The 21,628-nt window shown below is 43.4% G+C and overlaps 1 protein-coding gene across 1 annotated transcript in view; it reads left to right on the top strand.

Annotated features, from left to right (window-relative positions):
• Positions 1–2,444: 2,444 nt before the first annotated feature.
• The window catches only part of TSHZ3 (teashirt zinc finger homeobox 3), a 128,064-nt gene continuing 108,880 nt past the window's right edge, over positions 2,445–21,628 (top strand). The window contains exons 1-2 of the mRNA XM_040329495.1: positions 2,445–3,433; positions 16,314–16,494. Coding sequence (XP_040185429.1) covers positions 16,455–16,494 — 40 coding nt within the window. The 5' untranslated portion in view covers positions 2,445–3,433; positions 16,314–16,454. The remainder of the gene's footprint in view (positions 3,434–16,313; positions 16,495–21,628) is intronic.

Raw genomic sequence — 21,628 nt, 5'->3', positions numbered from 1 at the left:
TGCAATAAGGGTGCATGGCAAAATTATAAATAAAAAATAAATAAAAATCAACGTGCAAAAAGCAATAAGGGTGCATGGCAAAATTATAAATAAAAAATAAATAAAAATCAACGTGCAATAAGGGTGCATAGCAAAATCATAATTAAAAATAAAAAATAAAAATCAACGTGCAAAAAGCAATAAGGGTGCATGGCAAAATTATAAAAAATAAATAAAAATCAACGTGCAAAAAGCAATAAGGGTGCATTGAAAAATTATAACTAAAAAAATAAATAAAAATCAATGTGCAAAAAGCAATAGGGGTGCATGGCAAAAAAATGTATAAAATAAAAAAAAATGTATAAAATTACCAAAAAAAAAATAATAATAATAAAACTGAGCAAAATGTTATATACATTTTATATATAGCATCAGCTAATTGATTTTTACATTTTCATTTCTATAAAGAAGTATAATGCATTTTTATTACCTTATTATATCTGAATTCTAGGTGAGGCATCAAATTAAGCCCAAACGTTGCCCTGCAATGCATAAATCTGTGCAACACTAACCTAAAAGACGGTTTTGTACGTCTGAGCACATTCTGACCCTTCCCACCCCCCCAAAAAAAAAAAAAAAAAACTAATTCAATATAAAATAGATGATGATTATTCAGATCAATGGAACCCCCACACCATTTTCTGCTTCATAAAGTACTTTATTTACTCGAGCAAAAAGCTAAAAGGTTCTTAAAAAAATACATTCCAGCCTGTGACAGCATGTTACCATTGGCTGGGTATTGACAGAATATATACATAAAAAAGCACACTAAACATTTAAATGCATTTTTTTTGGAGGGGGGGGGGGTTAATGATGTTGACAGACAAATTGAAACAATTAAAAAATATATATATATATATATATATATATATATATATATATATATATCTATATCTATATATATATATATATATATATATCTATATATATATATATATATCTATATCTATATATATATATATATATATATATATATATATATATATATATATATATATATATATATATCTATCTATCTATCTATCTATCTATCTATCTATCTATATATATATATATATATATATATATAGATATATATATATATATATATATATATATATATATATATAGATGGATATATATATATATATATATATATCTATATATATATATATATATATATATATATATATATATATACAAGAAAATGTTACATAATAAAACAAGAATTGCAACATCCTGGCTAGCTGATTTTCTATCCAGATGAAACATTTAAAACAGTTTTAAATATACAATTAAATCAGCAGTTTTGGGAGCTACATAAAAGGCATTTGACTTTATCAACTTAATTAAAACATTATAAAAGCCCCCCCCTCCCACAACACATTTCTTACCTCTAAAACAAACCCATCATACAGCAACAATCAATATTCTATCATCAAATGGAGTTTAGCAAACTTTTAGCTATGTATTATGGATCCTCCAAGAAAAGGTGCAATGATTAATCATCAAAAGGAATTTTTAAGTTTATATAGAAGAAAAAATAATACAAAATATAATAAAAAATAATAAAATAAAAATAAAAAAAATAAACATAATATAATAATAATAATAAAATAATAATAATAATAATAATAATAATAATAATAATAATAAAAATGTGGAAGAATGACTCTGAATTTGCGGTGATTTATTATACATAAGAGTGAATTAGAAGACTAGGGGTGGGTATGTGTCTCTATTGTGCAATAAGGAGCTAATTTGTGGGTAAAGCCAGGTTGGTGGGCACCAGCAGCCATAGACAGAAGCTGGGTTAGAGGAGCTGTGCCCCCCCCCCTTCCCTCCCTGGAGTGGCAGTCTGTATGTGTGTGTGTGTGTGTGTGTGTGTGTGTTTGTGATGTGTGCTGCAAGCAGGATGACAGTGATGGATAGCCAATGGTAAAAGACAGACAGATGTAAGGGCGGATCTAGCAGCCAGCAATGCCAAAGAACAAGATAGGAGAAGAGAGAGAGAGGGAGAGAGGGAGAGAGAGGAGGCAATGAGAGAGGGAGGCAAAAAAAAAAAAAGAAGAGGTTAGACTGCAAAAAAAACCCTGATTCTTAGAAAATCAGCTAATCTGACAAGCACAGTGGACCAGGGTGCACCATCTCCTGTGCACATCACCCAGCTTGTACCCACTTCTCACCCCCTGGCATCCAGCTACCAAGCAGACAAGAAGGCTCTTACCATCATCTCACCATCCTCTTGCAATTGCAGACTGCTTTTTTTTTTTTTTTTAGCTTTTTTTTTTTTTGCTTTTAAATCCCCCATTTCCTCAGCCTCTGAACTATTGTTTTTGGCAGCAGATAAGAAGATTCAAGCAGCAGCTCACAAAAGCAAATATCTATTTTTTTTTTTTTTTTTTTTGCAACTTCAAAGTCCTGACAGCAGAAGCAAAAAAAAAAAAAAAATCCTGGTTGCAAGTTGCTTTGGACAAAGCTATCATCTTGTGATATTTTTTTTTTTCCCCCTCCAGGGTCCAGGATGTGGAGAGACCATGTGCAGATTGCTGAAGATTTCTGGAAATATCCCAGGTCCTGAAGAATGGGGGTTGTAGGAGGATTTTTGATCTAGTAAGAGAGATCTTTTTTTTTGTTCTTTTTTTTTTCTTCTTTTCCTTGGCTATATCTCTTTTGCCTGCAAACTGAAAGTAAATGCAGCCCTCAGCTCCACAGATCTTGAAAGTACTGCAAGCACATTGGGATTTGCAAGAGACACTCTGATTTGCTGTAGCTGTCATGCAATATGTGTTAGCCACACAAAAGGAAGGGGGAGAGTGCAAGAGAGAGAGGGAGGAAAAAAAAAAAGTGCATTTGGCAGTCAAGTAGGTGTTTGGCAATAGCAAAGGGATCCAGGCTCAGAAAAAAAAAAGCATTGAGACACTGTATTTTTTTTTTTTAGGAGGGACTGCTCCATCCTTTAAGTCAGGAATACAGCCAGGAATGCCTAATCGAGCTCCAAACGTATCGATTAGCAGTTGTGGCTTCTGCTGGGGGCTTCCCTTGTGCTGAGCATGGACTTTAAAGTCATCCAGATATTGAGTTAAAAGGTAACATCTGGGAGTCATCTGATCTTGGACATCAAAGAAAAAACTGTGACTTTTGTCAGGACTGGTGCAACCAAGTAACCTTTTCTGGTCCAGATGCTGGAGAGTCTGATTGGACAGGATCACCACCAGAACCAGATTTTTTGATTTGATTTTTTTTTTCCGGGGGGGATTTGAGACCCAATTCGACGCCCAACAAGGAGCCAACCGGCATGGCGCTCGCCCATTGAGCTCTTCGAGACTGGAAGCAAGGTTGTCTGTCAATCATGTGTTGATTTTGGAGATTCTACCCCCCACCTTCCAAAGAACAGGAGCACAATTTATTTTTTGTAAGTACATTTCTGAACCCCCCTACCCCCCCCCTTTTTCCCTCCCACCCCCTTTCCCTTTAACCTTACCTTAACCCTTTTCAGTAAATAAAAAAGGGGGGTCACCATTCTGGTTTTGTTAGTTTGAGTTTTCGCCTTGTTGAATTTTAGATGCGACTTGGGGTGTTGGAGGGGTTGGTGGTATAGTGAGGGGGTCATATGGAGTGCAGTAGGGGGCAGGCTGGGTAAAGTGTCTCTGTGTGTGTGTGTGTGTGTGTGTGGTAGGTCTTCTAGCTACAAGCTGTGCAGTGCAAGTGGCCTGAACTTCACTCCTTAAAAAAAAAAAGACAAGGCGTGACTATGCTGGGAAGTTGTTACAGAGGCTGCTTTGACCCACTGCAAGGGTTCAAGCAGAGGACAGGGGTTAAAGGAGCCAGGCTAGAGCAGGCTGTAGTAGGGTCTGTAGCTACTGTGTCCAAGGACTGTGCTTGAAGGTTGCCACAAAAAAAAAAAGTTCAGCATATACTGGAATTAAGTTGTGAGCTGAAGAACTGCAAATCCCAGGCGTACCTTGGGAGTATAAGAAAGACATCAAGTCGTAGAGTTATGCCATAGAAAGCTGTGGAATGCCAAGTCAACCATCTGTTGTGGAACTATGCGCCCCACCATCTGTTGTGGAACTATGCGCCCCACCATGCACTGCAATTAGGAGAAATAAAAGTTGTCGCAGGCAAAGTTGGGTCTTGTGTGTCTTCAAACCCCTCACCCTGGTTGATGTTCTCAATGGAGAATGGATTTTAGGATTAATAAATGCCTTTCAGTTGGATTCATGGTTTAAAATATTTTAAAAAAAAATCCATAGTTTAGGCTTAATATAGGGAAAGTAATTTGTGCCGGTAATTTGCCATTCTTAGCGGCCTGTACTGACCCCACTGGATCTCATAACTAGACTGTCATCCATTAGCACAAGCCCATCCCTTGGCCTTTACAGAGGTCAAATGCCAAATTATGGGGCATCTAGCAGCAACATGATGGGGAACACAGCCCTGCTTGGTAATTTGCCTTTTGCTGTTCCTGCTGTTGTAAATGGCGATGTGCAATAATTACTTGCTTGTACATGGTTGGTCTGTTCCCCCCCACTAACATGCCTGTAAACACAAACATCTGCATTTCGCACCATGCAATCTTGGCCGCCCCAATCTTGAAAGCAGAATGAATGGTCCGGGTTGTGTTTTTCCGAGATGATTGCTATTGTTTCCTTTAAGATTGCCCCTGGGGGGGTTGTCTGCTCAGTGCATAAACATATGTGCTTGACCGACATGGGAGTGCATGTTTATGCACCCACCATCCTACAGAACAATGGTTCTGATTCACAATCCCATGTCTACAGGGGGGCCCCTTTTTCATTGATGCCAAGTGTAAACAAGCTGCATGCTTTTGCTTTCTGTATCCTCCGTTGCAAATGTGTGATCTGTCTTATATAAAGTTAATGAGCCATTGTGTTTTGCTAGACATGGGGCAGATAACAGTTAAAGCCACAGGGAGCTCCAGCTGCCTGGGGAACCATGAGCCTCTGTGGGAACCGCAAGTCCCAGCGAGCCCTCATGGTTTCCCCTTGGTTGGTGGTTCTTTCCCAATTCGATTCTTAAAATTGAAAAAATTTGGCAACATTTTGGCAAAAATTACCACCGAATGGGGGAACCATGAGGGCTTGCTGGGACTTGTGGTTCCCACGGATATCCTTTTGTCTGTTGCAGCTCTGGTTGAAGTGACTGGCACCCACACATGCCTATCACAGTGACCTAACAAGGCCGTACATAGACAACGATGACGCAACATGCAATAACCCCCTAGCTACATATCTTATTTCATCAGAGTAGCAAAAGGTAATTGTTGATTGGTTACTACAGGTTACCACTCAGAGTACATTACACTTGACCTTATTTAATGAGCCTCCATGTGTGCAATACCTATTCCCAAGCTTCTTGCAGCCAGTGAGGTTGTAGTGTCTCTGTAGTGTTTTTATTGACACACTACTGTCCTATCCCAGATCCTGGAAAGCGTTGGTCTGTGTCATCTTGGCTCTGTGGCTCTCACATTTCCTACAGCTTGCTCCAATCACTTCTACGGTGTCCGCCCTTGTAGTATTCTGGAGAGTTCCTAAACAGGCCAGCGAGAGCAAAACGTTGCCAAATTTTGCCAGCGAGAGCCAAATTTTGTGAGATTTTGCCAAATTTTATAAGATTTTGCCAAATCTTCACAATTTTTAAGAATCTAATTGAGAAAAAAACCACCGACCGCAAAAGGAAACAACAGTCAAAATGATTTTCCAACCTTTTGGGAATTTCTTTCCCTTGCCGGCAGTTGTTTTCAATCACTTTTATCCATGCTAATAGCGTTTTTACAGTGCTTTCGTCACCAAGGACTTTGCGAAATGCAATAAAATGTAAAAAAAAAAAAATTGTACGGGTAAATATAAATGTAGACCATCATTTATCGATTGTGGCAGGCAGAGTGACGGTGTCTTCGTGGGTAGAACTTAACGATGGGAAACCGGCAACGATCGTGAAATGGGTAGTGTTAAGGGACGAACATTTTGATGTCGCCGAGATACTGAGGAATATTAATTGACGATCAGATTCAACGTCAAGGTTACCACATCACGGAAAGAAAATAGGTGCACTTTTGCGCTTTTTGTCGAATGGACCTGTCGGTGGCGGAGGGGCATTGTCCCGGTGGGGCAGACGGTTCCCTTGTGATGTGACAGACCCCAATGTTAAAGTGACAGTCCTTTGCTCTGCGTGATGCTACCAAAGCAGACAGGTTGAGTGACAGTCCCCTGCATCAGTATGGGCTTAGTACGTGACAGCTGGCTTAGAAATGCGAGTGACAGCCCTGCTGTTGGAAGCACAAACAGTTAAAGTGACAGTCCTCGTCGCTGCATGCTCTTAGTGACAGCCTGTGTCTGCAAGCCCAGGAATGCAAGTGACAGTCCCTGCTGTTAGGAACAGGAGCATTTAAAGTGACAGCTCCTATGTCTGCCTCCTTACTAAGAGACAGTGGCATTGCACTTAGGGCAGGCATATGTGGCCCGACAGTTGGCAGCTATACGACAGAATTAGGCATCGCATGTGACGATCAGGCCTTGTAGGAGTTAACTGGAGGGAGATTAGGGACGCTACATCGGAACTGCTCCATATCTCTCGCAGAGAATTTGCAACACACACTGGAAAATCTCTGCAAGATCAAGTTCACGTTGTCACCTTTTCTATGGATTACAGGGAACAAACCTTCATCCCAACCAATATAGCACAGTCTCTATACTCTTGATCCTTTATGGTATTGAAACAATTGCAAGAAAAAGTCGGTGACACCATACATGTTGCATTTTTTTAATTTTTTTGCTTCATTTATTGATCATCTCTATACCAGTCATTAACAACTAGAGTTCCTCCAGAGGTTGTTCCTTAAGCTGCGGCTGATTGACCCCAAAAAATAGTTCCAGGACCAAGGCCACTTGGCAAAGCCAGGAGCATGACACCAATTATCTTACTTATCTGTCTCTAAGGATGGCAATCTTCCTACTGTCTCCTTAATGAATTCCAGGGGTTCCCCAAGACCTTAAATTCATTTCAAGGATTGCTTTTTAGTAAAAAAAAAAAAAAAAGGAACAATCTTTCTACTGACTCCTTGGATATTCCAGGGGTTCCCTAAGGTCTGAAGTAAATTTTCAATGGTTCCTTCTCGGTAAAGAAATGAACAATCTTCCTATTGACTCCTTATGAATTCCAGGGGTTCCCGAAGATCTAAAATTCATTTCAAGGATTGCTTTTTAGTAAAAAAAAAAAGGAACAATCTTTCTACTGACGCCTTGGATATTGCAGGGGTTCCCTAAGGTCTGAAGTAAATTTTTAAGGGTTCCTTCTCGGTAAAGAAAGGAACAATCTTCCTACTGTCTCCTTATGAATTCCAGGGCTTCCCGAAGATCTAAAATTAATGTCAAGGGTTCCTTTTGAATAAAAAAGGGAACAACGTTCCTACCTATCTTTATGAATTCCAAGGACTCCCCAAAATGTATTTCAAGTGTCCCTTTTCGGTAAAAAAAAAGAACAATCTTCCTACTGACTCCTTATGATTTCCAGCGGTTCCTCAAGACCTAAAATCAATTTTAAGGGTTGCTTTTTGGTTAAAAAAAAGGAACAATCTTCCTACTGGCTTCTTAAGAACTCCAGCGGTTCCCCAAGACCTAAAATCAATTTTAAGGGTTCTTTTTTGGGTAAAAAAAGGAACAATCTTTCTACTGACTCCTTATGTAGTCAAGGAGTTCACCAAGACCTTAAATTAATTTCAAGGGTTCCTTTTGGGGTAAAAAAAGGAACAATCTTTCTACTGACTCCTTATGAAGTCAAGGACTTCCCCAAAACCTTAAATTAATTTCAAGGGTTCCCTTTTGGGTAACACAATGAATAATTTTCCTACTGACTCCTTATAAACTACGGAGGTTTCCAAAGACCTGAAATAAATTTAAAGGGTTCCTTTTGGGTAAAAAAAAAAAGAATAATCTTCCTACTGAATCCTTATAAACTCCAGCGGTTCCCCAAGACCTGAAATTTATTTGGGTAAAAAAGGGAACAATCTTCCTACCGAATTCTTATGAACTCCAGCGGTTCCCCAAGACCTAGAATTCATTTCAAGGGTTTCATTTTGGGTAAAAAAAATAACGTTTTGAAAGGCTGATACCGCAACTGATAAAAAAAATCAATACAAATGTTAGAAAAATGACCAATAATTGCCAGCTTCTTTGAAAATAATTTTTGGCAATTTTTACGGATACGTGTGGCCTTGGGTGGGTTTCACATATTTACTTGGCGTTTTCTCTTTGATTAGGCTTAATTCACCAAAAATTTGAATCCCTATTTAAAAAAAAGTGACAGTCATTTTAAATGAAGTGTAAAAAAATAACAGTCACATGGCAAAAAAAAAAAAAAAAAGGAAGATTTTTATCCTTGCGTTAAAGCATTGCGTCTTGATCGCACGGCTAAAACGTGCACGGCGCGGACTTATTGCAGACGGTGACGCTGGCTCTAGATAATTAAGGGCGGTCTTTTCTTCAGGAAAGACTTATATATGCAGATATTTGGGTAAACATGCGCGCTCGGGAATGTTTGAACGGGGCATGCGTTTAACTATGGCGTTACCGAACACCTTGCGAAAAAACATTGAACGTGATGACTGCTGTTTCGCCAAAAAACTGGTCGACCAGAGGTGTCTGGTGCCATCTGCTGGTGCCCACCCAAAGGATTGTCACTCAAGCTTACAAGCTTTTGGGTAACAATTTTTTCATGTCTATTAATACCATGCTGCTAGATCTACGTAAAAATACACGCAGATCTAAAAAAAAAATTTTTTTTTTTTTTGCACTGAGCAGACCCCCCCCCCCCGGCCACAACCTTATTATGGAGCCTAATAGTAATGATTACCTTGGAAATTCATTTATGATAATCAGTTTTTCTTTTGGGATTGGTTGGCCAGGTGTTGCCTGCAGTGGACACAAATGCCGCCTTAGGTATTCTGTTTCTTGAGTGGCCATATGATCATCAAATTTCCAGCCTTAGACAGCTACAGATGGTCCATGTACTTGTGTTGGTCCCTGCGTTGGCAGATTGTTCCCCTTGCATGTGCATGCCGTCCGATAGTGCTGCAGTCCTTGAAGTAGCATGCCACAGGACACAGTTATAGGGCCTGTAGACACACAGGGGTTGATTTACTAAAGGCAAATAGACTAGGGTTGATTTACGAAAGGCAAATAGACTGTGCACTTTGCAAAGTTGCAGTTGCACTCTGTAGGAGCAGATGCTCCAGAGCTTACTAAATGAGCAGATGCTCTGATGACTTCCATCATCCAATCGTGTGCAAGCAAAAATGCAGCCTTTTTTTTATTTCCCTTGCATGTGATTGGGTATTCTTTCGCAAAGTGAAGCTTTTCCCTTATCATAGGTGTGCGCACAAGGGCCCAGATTCTCAACCCGAGATACAACGGCGTATCTCTGCGTTGGGCCGTCGTATCTATGCGACTGATTCTTAGAATCAGTTACGCATAGATATCCATTAGATCCGACAGGCGTAAGTCTCTTACGCCGTCGGATCTTAACTGCATTTTTTTTTTAGGCGCTTCCGTCGATTTCCGCGTCGAGTATGCAAATTAGCTAGATACGCGAATTCCTGAACGTACGCGCGTCCGACGCAGAAAAGTTACGACGTTTACGTTAGGCTTTTCCCGGCGTAAAGTTGCCCCTGGGTCTATGAGGCGCAGCCAATGTTAAGTATGGCAGCACTATCTTTTTTTTGCTATTATCCTATGGTCTGACACACCTTTCAGTGCCGCAGCTGTACGCCCTTTTCCCTTCCCCCCCCCACCCCCTTTGGTAGCGCGGTAATACCCACTCCTTCTCAATGTTATGTATGGCCGTCGTTCCCGCGTCGAAATTTTAAAAAGTTATGTCGTTTGCGTAAAGTCGTCCGCGAATGGGGTTGGGCATCATTTACGTTCAGGTCGAAACCAATGACGTCCTTGCGACGTCATTTGGAGCAATGCACACTGGGATATTTTAGGGACGGCGCATGCGCAGTTCGTTCGGCGCGGGGACGCGCTTCATTTAAATGAAACACGCCCCCTACCCGCCGAATTTGAATTTCGCCGGGTGATTTACGCTACGCCGCCACAACTTTACAGGCAAGTGCTTTGTGAATAAAGCACTTGCCTGAAAAACTTGCGGCGGTGTAATGTAAATGAGATACATTACGCCCGCACAATTTTGCGCCCATCTACGTGAATCTGGCCCAAGGTGTCCTGGGTGTGCCTGGGCACACCCTAATCACCCCATGTACATTACCATTATCTGTGTTTGCAGATTGTTCCCCTGCATGTGCATGCCTTGCGATAGCGCTGCAGTCCTTGAAGTAGCATGCCACAGGACACAGTTATAGGGCCTGTAGACACACAGGGGTTGATTTACTAAAGGCAAATAGACTGTGCACTTTGCAAAGTTGCACTCTGTAGGAGCAGATGCTCCAGAGCTTAGTAAATGAGCAGATGCTCTGATGACTTCCATCGCCCAATCATGTGCCAGCAAAACATGCTGTTTTTTATTTTATTTCCCTTGCACGTGATTGGGTATTCTTTCGCAAAGTGAAGCTTTTCCCTTATCATAGGTGTGCGCACAAGGTGTGCTGGGTGTGCCTGGTCACACCCTAATCACCCCATGTAGATTAACATTATCCAGGAATGGCACCGGGTGGCTGGTTTGGGGTGTAAATGCTCCCATTATATTAAAAGCTAGGTTCAACTATAGGAACACACTCAGGGGCGGACTGACCATTTCGGTCACTCGGCCACTGCCCAAGGGCCCCATGCCACTAGGGGGCCCCATCAGGGTTGCCAGGCTCAGTGAAACCAGGGACAGTATGTAAAAATTTGTGTTTTTTTTATTTTTTACATCTGATATGTCCGATACCGACATGCTTTTGATGTGAAAATCCTGAGATTTTAGCTGCCCTGGACTCTGCACTGCCTCCTGGCGTGGTGGCCATCTGTAAGCCCGGGGGCCCCATAATCTTCTATTGCCCGGGGGCCCCATGAGTTGTCTGAACAAACTACACTTGTATTGAGAGTGTAGCATAATATGCTCCCAATAAACTGTCTCCCACCATCAGAGCCTCCTCCGTGTGGCAGCAGGTGGCGCTCATGTGTGTTTGAGCTTTGGGGTGTACACCCTAATACACACCCTATGTCCCTTATATAATAAGCTCTTGAGCAGCTGCACTTGCAGAACCCAACCGCACTTTGCAAAGTCTATTTGCCTTTAGTAAATCACCCCCCCCCCCCCATATTCTTGTTCCTGATTGTAGTCTAGGCTAGCAGGCTCTAGAGCAGGGATCCTCAATCTACGGCCCTCCAGCTGTTGTAGAACTACACATCCCATGAGGCATTGTAAAACTCTGACATTCACAGACATGACTAGGACATGATGGGAATTGTAGTTCCTGAACAACTGGAGGGCCGTAGTTTGAAGACCCATGCTCTAGTGCAATGGCAGCCCCCCCCCCCCCCTATAGACAGTCTTCTCTCTATTGCTTGCAGGTACAAACACAGTTCCTGGGACTTAAGACTTCTGATTTCTGTCCCTGGAGCAGCACGCAAGTCCCTGCCCATATATATATATATATATATATATATATATAGAACCTCCCCTGCAAATGTTAGGAGGAGGTAAGAGTGACATCTTACTTATATACAGGCCAAGGCTTTATTAGATAGCAGTCCTGTATATCCAATTCTAGGCCCTTCAGCTGTCGTTCCTGCAAGGGGTTAACACCGGCACCCTTCTGTCTGCATGTTCATGTATTTCCTGTGCACGCTCCATATTCCCACCACCACCAGTCCTTTATTGGCAGTACCAGCCCATCTAACTGTATTTCCAGTCACTGTATTCCCACTATGAGTCCCGTTTGTTCAGTTCCTGTGTATTTGATGTAGCAGGGTCCCCATTTGCAGTGGCAGTTGCCATACTTCCAATGCCAGTCTTGTATTTCCTGTGCCAGTCCAATGTGCCTTTGCATTGACAGAGTCAGTTCTGCCTCTGCAGTTCCAATGGCTTTTATTTGAAGAGTCAGTGCTGTACTGGCATAGGGCAAGTCCCTGCATTGGCATTAAAGGTTCCTGGATTTGAAGAGTCCCAGTCCCTGTGTCATCGAAGCTAGTTGTTCTGTGGCAATGCCAGTGTGCAATTTCAGTGCCAGTCCTGAATTAGCAGTGTCAGTCCTTCTATTGGCAGCTCACCCTTGCAGTGTAATTTTCTGTATGCACAGTGCCAGTCCTGTATTTGCAATGCCTGTTCCTGCATTGTCAGTGCCAGTCCTGAATTAGCAGTGTCAGTCCTTCTATTGGCAGCTCACCCTTGCAGTGTAATTTTCTGTATGCACAGTGCCAGTCCTGTATTTGCAATGCCTGTTCCTGCATTGTCAGTGCCAGTCCTGAATTAGCAGTGTCAGTCCTTCTATTGGCAGCTCATCCTTGCAGTGTAATTTTCTGTATGCACAGTGCCAGTCCTGTATTTGCGATGCCTGTCCCTGCATTGTCAGTGCCAGTCCTGAATTAGCAGTGTCAGTCCTTCTATTGGCAGCTCATCCTTGCAGTGTAATTTTCTGTATGCACAGTGCCAGTCCTGTATTTGCAATTCCTGTTCCTGCATTGTCAGTGCCAGTTGTTATACTTGTAGTGATAGTCCCTGTATTGTAGTGCCAACCCGGTAGTTGAATTTTCATTTCTACTGTATGTAGAGACAGTGCTGGTTCTTGAATTGACAGCAGTTGTATTATCAGAGTGAGTCAGAGCTGACGCCTGTGTTGGCAGTGCCAGTTTGGTATTTCCAGTGCCACTTTTCATAGTTTCAATACCAGTAGCTGAACTTTCAGTGTCAATGGCTGTGTTGGCAGTGCCAGTCCTATATTTGTAGTACCAATTATTACAATTGCTGAATGAGCAATGCTTGTGGCTTTATTTTCAGTAGCAGTGACTGTTTGTAGTGCCAGTGGTTATGCTTGCAGTGTCCTTCCTGCATTTGCAGTACTAGTTCTAGTTGCCATGCCAATCGCTGTATTCTCAGTGCCAGCTATTATAGTTGCAGTGCCAGTCCAACAGTTGCAGTGCCAGTTTTCTAGATGCAGTGGCAGGGACTGTATTGCCAGTGCCTGTTGTGTATCTGCAGCTCCAGATATTATAGTTGCAGTGCCAGTTTTTATACTTGGCTGTGGCATCGGTACAAGTCCTGTATTTGGAGTTCCAGTTGTAGTGCCAGTGTCTGCATTGTCTGTTCCAGATCTGTATTTGTAGTGCCAGTTGATCTAGTTGCATGTATAATGTCAGTCCTCCATTTGCAGTGTCAATTATTTGAGTTGCAGTGTCAGTCCTGTAATTGCAGTGCCAGTTGTTCTAATCGCAGTGCCAGTGGCTGTATTGCCAGTGCCAGCCCTGTATTTGTAGTGGCAGTTGTTCCTAGTTGCGGTGCCAGTGGTTGTATGCCCAGCACCACCCCTGTATTTGCTGTGCCATTTCTTTGAGTTGCAGTGCCAGTGACTGTGTTGTCAGTGCCAGTCCTGCATTTACAGTGCCAGTTATTACAGTCGCAGGGCCAGTTGTTTTAGTTGAAGTGCCACTGGCTGTATTGTCAATTTAAATCCTGTATTTGCAGTGCCAGTTGTTCTAGTTGCAGTGCTAATGGTTGCATTGTCAGTGCCAGTTATTATAGTTACAGTGACAGTTCTCTATTTGCAGTGCCAATTGTTCTAGTTGCAGTTCCATTGACTGTATTGTCAGTGGCAATTGTTCTAGTTGAAGTGCCAGCCCTGTATTTGCAGTGCTAGTCCTATAGGCAGTGCCATTGGCTGTACTTCCACTGCTAGTCCTATATTTGCAGTGCCGTTGGCTGTATAGTGAGTGCCAGTTGCTCTGGTTGCAGTGCCAGTCCTGTATTTGCTGTGCCAGTTTTGTATAGTCAGTGTCAAACCTGTGTCCTCAGTTTCAGTGTCTTTCCTATATTGTCAGTGCCATTCCTCTATTGTAAGTGTCAGTCCTTTATTGTCAATGCCAGTCTTCTATAGTCTGTGTCAGTCCCGTATAAGCAGTGCCAGTCCTGCATTGTTGGTGCCAGTTCTGTATTTGCAGTGCCAGCTTTGTATAGTCAGTGCCAGCCCTGTATTGTCAGTGCCATCCCTCTATAGTCAGTCTCAGTCCTGTATAGTCAGTGCCAGTCCTGTATTTGCAGTGTCAGTCTTGTATAATCATTGGCAGTCTTATACTATCAGTGCTAGTCCTGTATAGTCAGTGTCAGTTCTGCATAGTCAATCATTAGCAGGTCTATGTTGACAGTGCCAGTCCTGCATGGTCACTGTGAGTCCTGTTTCTGCAGTGTCAGCCCTGTATAGTCAGTGCCAGTTCTGTATTGTCAGTGTCAGTCCTGCATGTGCTGTGTAAGTCTAGTATAGTCATTGCCAATCCAGTATGGTCAGTGTCAGTCCTGTATGTGCAGTGCCAGTTCTGTATAGTCATTGGCAGTCCTATATTGTCAGTGTCAGTTTTGTATTGTAAGTTCTGTATAGTCATTGGCAGTCCAGTATTGTCAGTGCCGGTCCTGTATGTGCAGTGCCAGTCCAGTATAGCCACCAATATAGCCAATGCCAGTCCTGTATGTGCAGTGCCAGTTCTGTATAGTCAGTGTCAGTTCATTATTGTCAGTGTCAGTCCTGCATGTGCAGTGCCAGTCCAGTATAGCCAGTGTCAGTCCTATATGTGCAGTGCCACTCCTGCTTGTGCAGTGTCAGTCCTGTATGTGCAGTGCCAGTTCTGTATAGTCAGTGTCAGTTTATTATATCAGTCCAGTATAGCCAGTGCCAGTCCAGTATAGTCAGTGCCAGTCCTGTATAGTCAGTGCCAGTCAAGTATATTCAGTGTCAGGCCTGTATATCGTGTTAGTCCAGTATAGTCAGTGTCAGTCCTGCATAGTCAGTGCCAGTTAAGTATCGCGTCAGTCCAGTATAGTCAGTGCCAGTCCAGTATGGTCAGTGCCAGTCCTGTATAGTCAGTGCCAATCCTGTATAGTCAGTGCCAGTTAAGTATCGTCAGTCCAGTATAGTCAGTGCCAGTCCAGTATGGTCAGTGTCAGTCCTGTATAGTCAGTGCCAGTCCAGTATGGTCAGTGTCAGTCCTGTATAGTCAGTGCCAGTCCAGTATGGTCAGTGTCAGTCCTGTATAGTCAGTGCCAGTCCAGTATGGTCAGTGTCAGTCCAGTATAGTCAGTGCCAGTCCAGTATGGTCAGTGTCAGTCCTGTATAGTCAGTGCCAGTCCAGTATGGTCAGTGTCAGTCCTGTATAGTCAGTGCCAGTCCAGTATGGTCAGTGTCAGTCCTGTATAGTCAGTGCCAGTCCAGTATGGTCAGTGTCAGTCCTGTATAGTCAGTGCCAGTCCAGTATGGTCAGTGTCAGTCCTGTATAGTCAGTGCCAGTCCAGTATGGTCAGTGTCAGTCCTGTATAGTCAGTGCCAGTCCAGTATGGTCAGTGTCAGTCCTGTATAGTCAGTGCCAGTCCTGTATAGTCAGTGCCAGTTTTGTATGTGCAGTGTCAGTCCAGTATAGTCAGTGTCAGTCCTGCATAGTCAGTGCCAGTCCATTATGGTCAGTGTCAGTCCTGTATTTAGTGCCAGCCCAGTACAGTCAATGCCAATCCTATATAGTGTCATCCCTGTATAGACAGTTCTGTATTGTCAGTCCTGTCTGTGCAGTGCCAGTCGATTATAGTCAGTGCCAGTTGTGTATTGTTAGTCCAGTATAGCCAGTGGCAGTTGATTACAGTCAGTGTTAGTCCTGTGCAGTGTCAGTCGTCGGTGCGGTGCAGGCGTCAGTCATCCAGGAAGGAGTTAAGCGGCAGTCAGTGAGGCAGGCGGTGCGGTGCGGACAGTGTGTGCGGTGCGGTGCGGTGCGGACAGTGTGTGCGGTGCAGGCGGGCGGGCGGTGTGTGCGGTGCAGGCGGGCGGGCGGTGTGTGCGGTGCAGGCGGGCGGGCGGTGTGTGCGGTGCAGGCGGACGGTGTGTCTCTCCGGCTCTCAGACTAGTTGGAGTGACGCGATCATCTCTCCGCTCTGCCTGTTGCAGCTCCGGCTGTGAACGGATCGCCGGGGATCTCCGTCGGGCAGGCAGCGACCGTTTTTGGCTCCCCCTCCCTCCCTTCCTTCCCGGTGCTCCCCCCCCTCATGCCCACCCCCCCTCACCCCTCTCCCCCCCACACACCGGCTATTTTTACACCTATTCTCTCTCTTCTCTCCCCCTGCAAACTTGCCTTGCCAAGCAGGAGGCGTCGGTTGTCGGTGCCGGGGGGGAGCCGCTCCTACTGTCGGTGCATGAAAGTGGATGAACCCGGAGGATCCGCGGGGGCCCCAGAAAGTCTCCGAGCCCCCCTACCAGGAAGAAGAGAGGCGCACAGACCGGCAGCATGCCGAGAAGGAAGCAGCAAGCACCGAGGAGAGCCTCAGGTACACATCATCAGATATTGCACCCCCCCCCCCTTGTTTTTCCTCATGTCAGATTGTGCCCCCCCCCTTGTTTTTCCTCATGTCAGATTGACGCTAATTGTGCCCCCCCACATTACCCACCTTCCCTCCCCAGCACTGGGGGGGCTCAGATGTCTGCTCTGGATGGCAGAATGAAAGGCACACAGGGCTGGGGGGGTCTCATGGATTGACAATGCTGGGAAAACATTTATTGCTTGGTGTGTATGGGGGGGGGGGGGGGGGGGGGGGGGGGGGGCTAAGGTGAGGGTTAGGGGTGAAGGGGGTGCTATCTGCTAAAAAAAAGTTGGGTTCCAAGTCATCCCATACTGAAAACTTTTCAAGGGAGCCCTTTATTTAAAGCTTACATTGCTTCTATTGTATAGGGTTTTTTTTTTTTTTTTTTTTAAAGGGGGTGCCCCCCCCCCCCCCAAAAAAAAGTTTTTTTTATTTTTTTATTGGCACCCAGGAAATGTATGTTTATTAAGACAGCCACCCACAGCATAGGTCTTAGAATACCACCTATAGTTTTCTTATTCTTTTTCGGGTAGGGTGCTGGTTGTCTGCCGGCGTTGGGGGCCACGGCATCTACTACTCATTCAGTAACGCAGCGTAAAAAACCCCCATAAAGGGCCCATAAGGTTGGGGACAAGGTCGCTTTTATTTTTTGTCGTAGAATACCACCAGCAGGTCCAGTTTATAGTTTTCTTGCTTCTTCTTCTCTTTTTTTTATTTTTTATTTAAGAACAGGTAGGGTGCTGATTGTCTGCCGGCATTGGGGGGCCACTGCATCTACTACTCTTTCAGTAGCGTAAATAACATAAAGGGCCCATAAGGTTGAGGACAAGGTTGCTTTTATTTTTTGTCGTAGAATACCACCAGCAGATCCAATATATAGTTTTCTTGCTTATTCTTCTGTTTTTTAATTTTATTTAAGAACAGGTAGGGTGCTGATTGTCTGCCGGCGTTGGGGGGCCACTGCATCTACTACTCTTTCAGTAACGTAGCGTAAAAAACATAAAGGGCCCATAAGGTTGAGGACAAGGTCGCTTTTATTTTTTGTCGTAGAATACCACCAGCAGATCCAGTTTATAGTTTTCTTGCTTATTCTTCTTTTTCTTTTAAGAACAGGTAGGGTGCTGATTGCCTGCCGGGGGCCACAGCATCTACTAGGTTGTGGACCACAGCATAGGTTGTAGAATACCACCTATAGTTTGCTTATTAGATTATTATCACTTTCTTATTATTTTTTCTCATGAGCAAGTAGGGTGTTGGTTGTTTGCCGGCGTTGGGGCCACAGCATCTACTACTTATTTACTACTGTAGCATAAAAACAAAAACAAAAGGGCCCATAAGGTTGTGGTAGGGTGCTGAATGTCCGCCAGTGTTGGGGCCACGGCATCTACTAGGTTGTGGACCACAGCATAGGTTGTAGAATACCACCTGTAGTTTGTTTAGTTTCCCTTTTCTTAAGAGCAGGTAGGGTGTTGGTTACTTGGGGGCCACAGCATCTACTACTCTTTCAGTACTGTGGTGTAAAAAACATAAAGGGCCCATAAGGTAGTGGACAAAGCTGCTTTTACTTTTGTTGTACATTGCAAACAGCAAATTCAGTCTATATATTTTTTTCTTTTTTTGTAAGAACAGGTAGGATGCTGATTGTCTGCCGGCGGCGTTGGGGCCCATGGCATCTACTACTCTTCCAGTATAGGGACAAAAAAAAAACATAAAGGGCCCATAAGGTTGTGGACCTCAGCATACGTTGTAGAATGCCACCTATAGTTTGCTTATTAGATTAATATTGTTTTCTTATTCTTTTTTCTAAAAGCAGGTAGGGTGCTCATTGACCGCGCCGGCGTTGGGGCCACAGCGTCTGCTACTCGTTCAGTACTGTAGTGTAAAAAACATAAAGGGCCCATAAGGTGGTGGACAAAGCTGCTTTTATTTTTTGTCCTAGAATGTCACCAGAAAATCCAGTTTATAGTTTTTTTTTTTTGCTTCTTTTATTTTTTTATTTTAAGAACAGGTAGGGGGTCTGATTGTCCACTGGCGTTGGGGGCCACGGTATCTGCTACTCTTCCAGTATAGCATAAAAAAAAACAAAAGGGCCCATAAGGTGGTGGACAAGACTGCTTTTATTTTTTGTCCTAGAATGTCACCAGCAGATTCAGTTTATAGTTTTCTTGCTAATTTTTTTCTTTTTCTTTTAAGAACGGGTAGGGTGCCGGTTGACCTCTGGCGTTAGGGCCACAGCATCTACTATTCGTCCGGTATAGCATAAAAAAAACCCAAAGGGCCATAAGGTGGTGGACAAGACTGCTTTTAATTTTTGTGATAGAATACCTAACGCAGATCTATTTTTATAGTTTTCTTGCTTATACTTTTTTTTTTTTTTTTTAAATATCAGGTATGGTGTTGGCTGTCTGCCGGCTTTGGGGCCAAGGCATCTGCTACACTTTTAGTACTGTAGTGTGAAAACCAAAAATGGCCCATAGGGTTGAGGACAAGGCTGCTTTTATTTTTGTTGTACCAACAGCAAATCTGGTTTATAGCTCCCTTCTTCTTCTTCTTCTTCTTTTATTTTTAAGAACAGGTAGGGTGTTGGTTTTTCCTCCGGCGTTGGGGCCATGGTGTCCACTACTCTTCCAGTATAGTGTTTAAAAAACAAAAAGGGCCCATGAGGTGGTGGACAAGTGGTGGACAAGGCTGCTTTTATCTTTGTTGTAGAATGCCAACAGCAGATCTAGTTTATACTTTTCTTCTTCTTTTTTTTTTTTTTTTTTTTAAGAACAGGTGTTGGTTGTCTGCCGGCGTTGGGGGCCATGGCATCCACTACTCTTTAACAAAAAGGGCCAATGTAAGGTGGTGGACAAGGCTGCTTTTATTTTTGTTGTAGAATGCCGAAAGAAGATATAGTCCACACTTTTCCTGCTTATATATGTATTTATTTTTTTAAGAACAGGTAGGGGTGTTGGTTGTCCGCCGGCGTTGGGGGCCATGGCATCTTCAACTCCTTCAGTACTATGATTTTTATAGTTTTCTTGCTTATTCTTTTTTTTTTTTTTTTTAATATCAGGTATGGTTTTTATTTTTGTCATAGAATGCCAACAGAAGATATAGTCTATACTTTTCCTGTTTTATATATGTATTTTTTTTATTTTACAAACATTTTAAAAATAAAGGTAGGGTGTTAAGTGTCTGCCGGCGTTGGGGGCCATGGAATCTACTACTCTTTAGCAAAAAGGGCCGATGTAAGGTGGTGGACAAGGCTGCTATTATTTTTGTTATAGAATCCCAACAGAAGATATAGTCCACACTTTTCTTGCTTATATATGTATTTATTGTTTAAGAACAGTTTAAGAACAGGTAGGGTGTTGGTTGTCTGCCGGCGTTGGGGGCCATGGCATCTACTACTCTTTAGGATAAAGGGCCGATGTAAGCTGGTGGACAAGGCTGCTATTATTTTTGTTATAGAATCCCAACAGAAGATATAATGTACACTTTTCTTGCTTATATATGTATTTGTTTTGTAAGAACATTTTAGGAACCGGTAGGGTGTTGGTTGTCCGCGGGCGTTGGGGGCCATAGCATCTTCTACTCCTTCTGTACTATGAAGAGAAAAATAAAGGCCAGTGTAAAGTGGTGGACAAGGCTGCTTTTATTTTTGTCATAGAATGCCAACAGAAGATATAGGGCTAGATTCAGGTAGGGGCGCGCATAGTTACGGCGGCGCAGCGTATCGTATTTACGCTACGCCGCCGTAAGTTAGAGAGGCAAGTGCTGTATTCACAAAGCACTTGCCTTCTAAGTTACGGCGGCGTAGCGTAAATGGGGCCGGCGTAAGCGCGCGTAATTCAAATGTGGATCAGGGGGGCGTGTTTCATGTTAATGTATGATGACCTGACGTGATTGACGTTTTTTTACGAAGGGCGCATGCGCCGTCCGTGTACATATCCCAGTGTGCATTGCTCCCAAGTACGCCGCAACGACGTATTGGTTTTCGACGTGAACGTAAATTACATCCAGCCGTATTCGGGAACGACTTACGCAAACGACGTAAAAAATGAAAAATTCGAAGCGGGAACGACGTCCATACTTAAAGGGGAGGTTCACCCTAAAAACGACTTTCTAGTATTACATTGGCCCCCCACATTACAATACAATTATGCCTATTATGTTTTTTTTTATGCTGTACATACCTTGGTACAGCTAATTCACCCGTGGCTTCCGGGTTGCGAGTCCCGCGGGAGTGGGCGTTCCTAACATGCTGGTGATTGACGTGATGACCAAAAACGAGCTCCCCCCGTCGCGTAAGCTGCCCCCCGCGGGACTCGCAGGGTGAACCTCCCTATTTAACATTGGCTGCGCCTCCTAATAGCAGGAGCAACCTTACGCCGAAAAAGCCTAACGTAAACGACGTCACTAAATTGCGCCGGGCGTACGTACGTTTGTGAATCGGCGTACCTAGGTCATTTACTTATTCTACGCCGAAAACAACGGAAGCGCCCCTAGCGGCCAGCGTAAAATTGCACACAATTATACGCCGCCGTATTCAAGTTACGTCGGCGGAGGAAGCCTATTTTTTGAACGTATCTGCCTTTGAGGATCGGCGTGAAGATACGACGGCGCAGATTTGAAATTACGGCGGGGTATCTGCTTGATGAATCTAGCCCAGTGTCTACACTTTTCCTGCTTATATATGTATTTATTTTGTAAGAACATTTTAGGAACAGGTAGGGTGTTGGTTGTCCGCCGGCGTTGGGGGCCATAGCATCTTCTACTCCTTCTGTACTATGAAGAGAAAAATAAAGGCCAGTGTAAAGTGGTGGACAAGGCTGCTTTTATTTTTGTCATAGAATCCCAACAGAAGATATAGTCTACACTTTTCCTGCTTATATATGTATTTATTTTTTAAGAACATTTTAAGAACAGGTAGGGGTGTTGGTTGTCTGCCGGCGTTGGGGGCCATAGCATCTTTAACTCCTGCAGTACTATAAAAAAAAAGGGGGGGGGGGCGGCAATGTAAGGTGGCAGACCAGGCTGCTTTTATTTTTGTACCTGGTAAATAAAAGAGGGAATCTGCCTTTTATGCTTGGGGGTCCCCCCCCCACTCTTTCTT

The sequence above is a fragment of the Rana temporaria genome, chromosome 11, assembly GCF_905171775.1.
Source record: "Rana temporaria chromosome 11, aRanTem1.1, whole genome shotgun sequence".
Taxonomy (NCBI): Eukaryota; Metazoa; Chordata; class Amphibia; order Anura; family Ranidae; genus Rana; species Rana temporaria.
The sequence above is the reverse complement of the archived record's forward strand: the minus strand, read 5'-3'. Positions and strand labels throughout refer to the sequence as shown.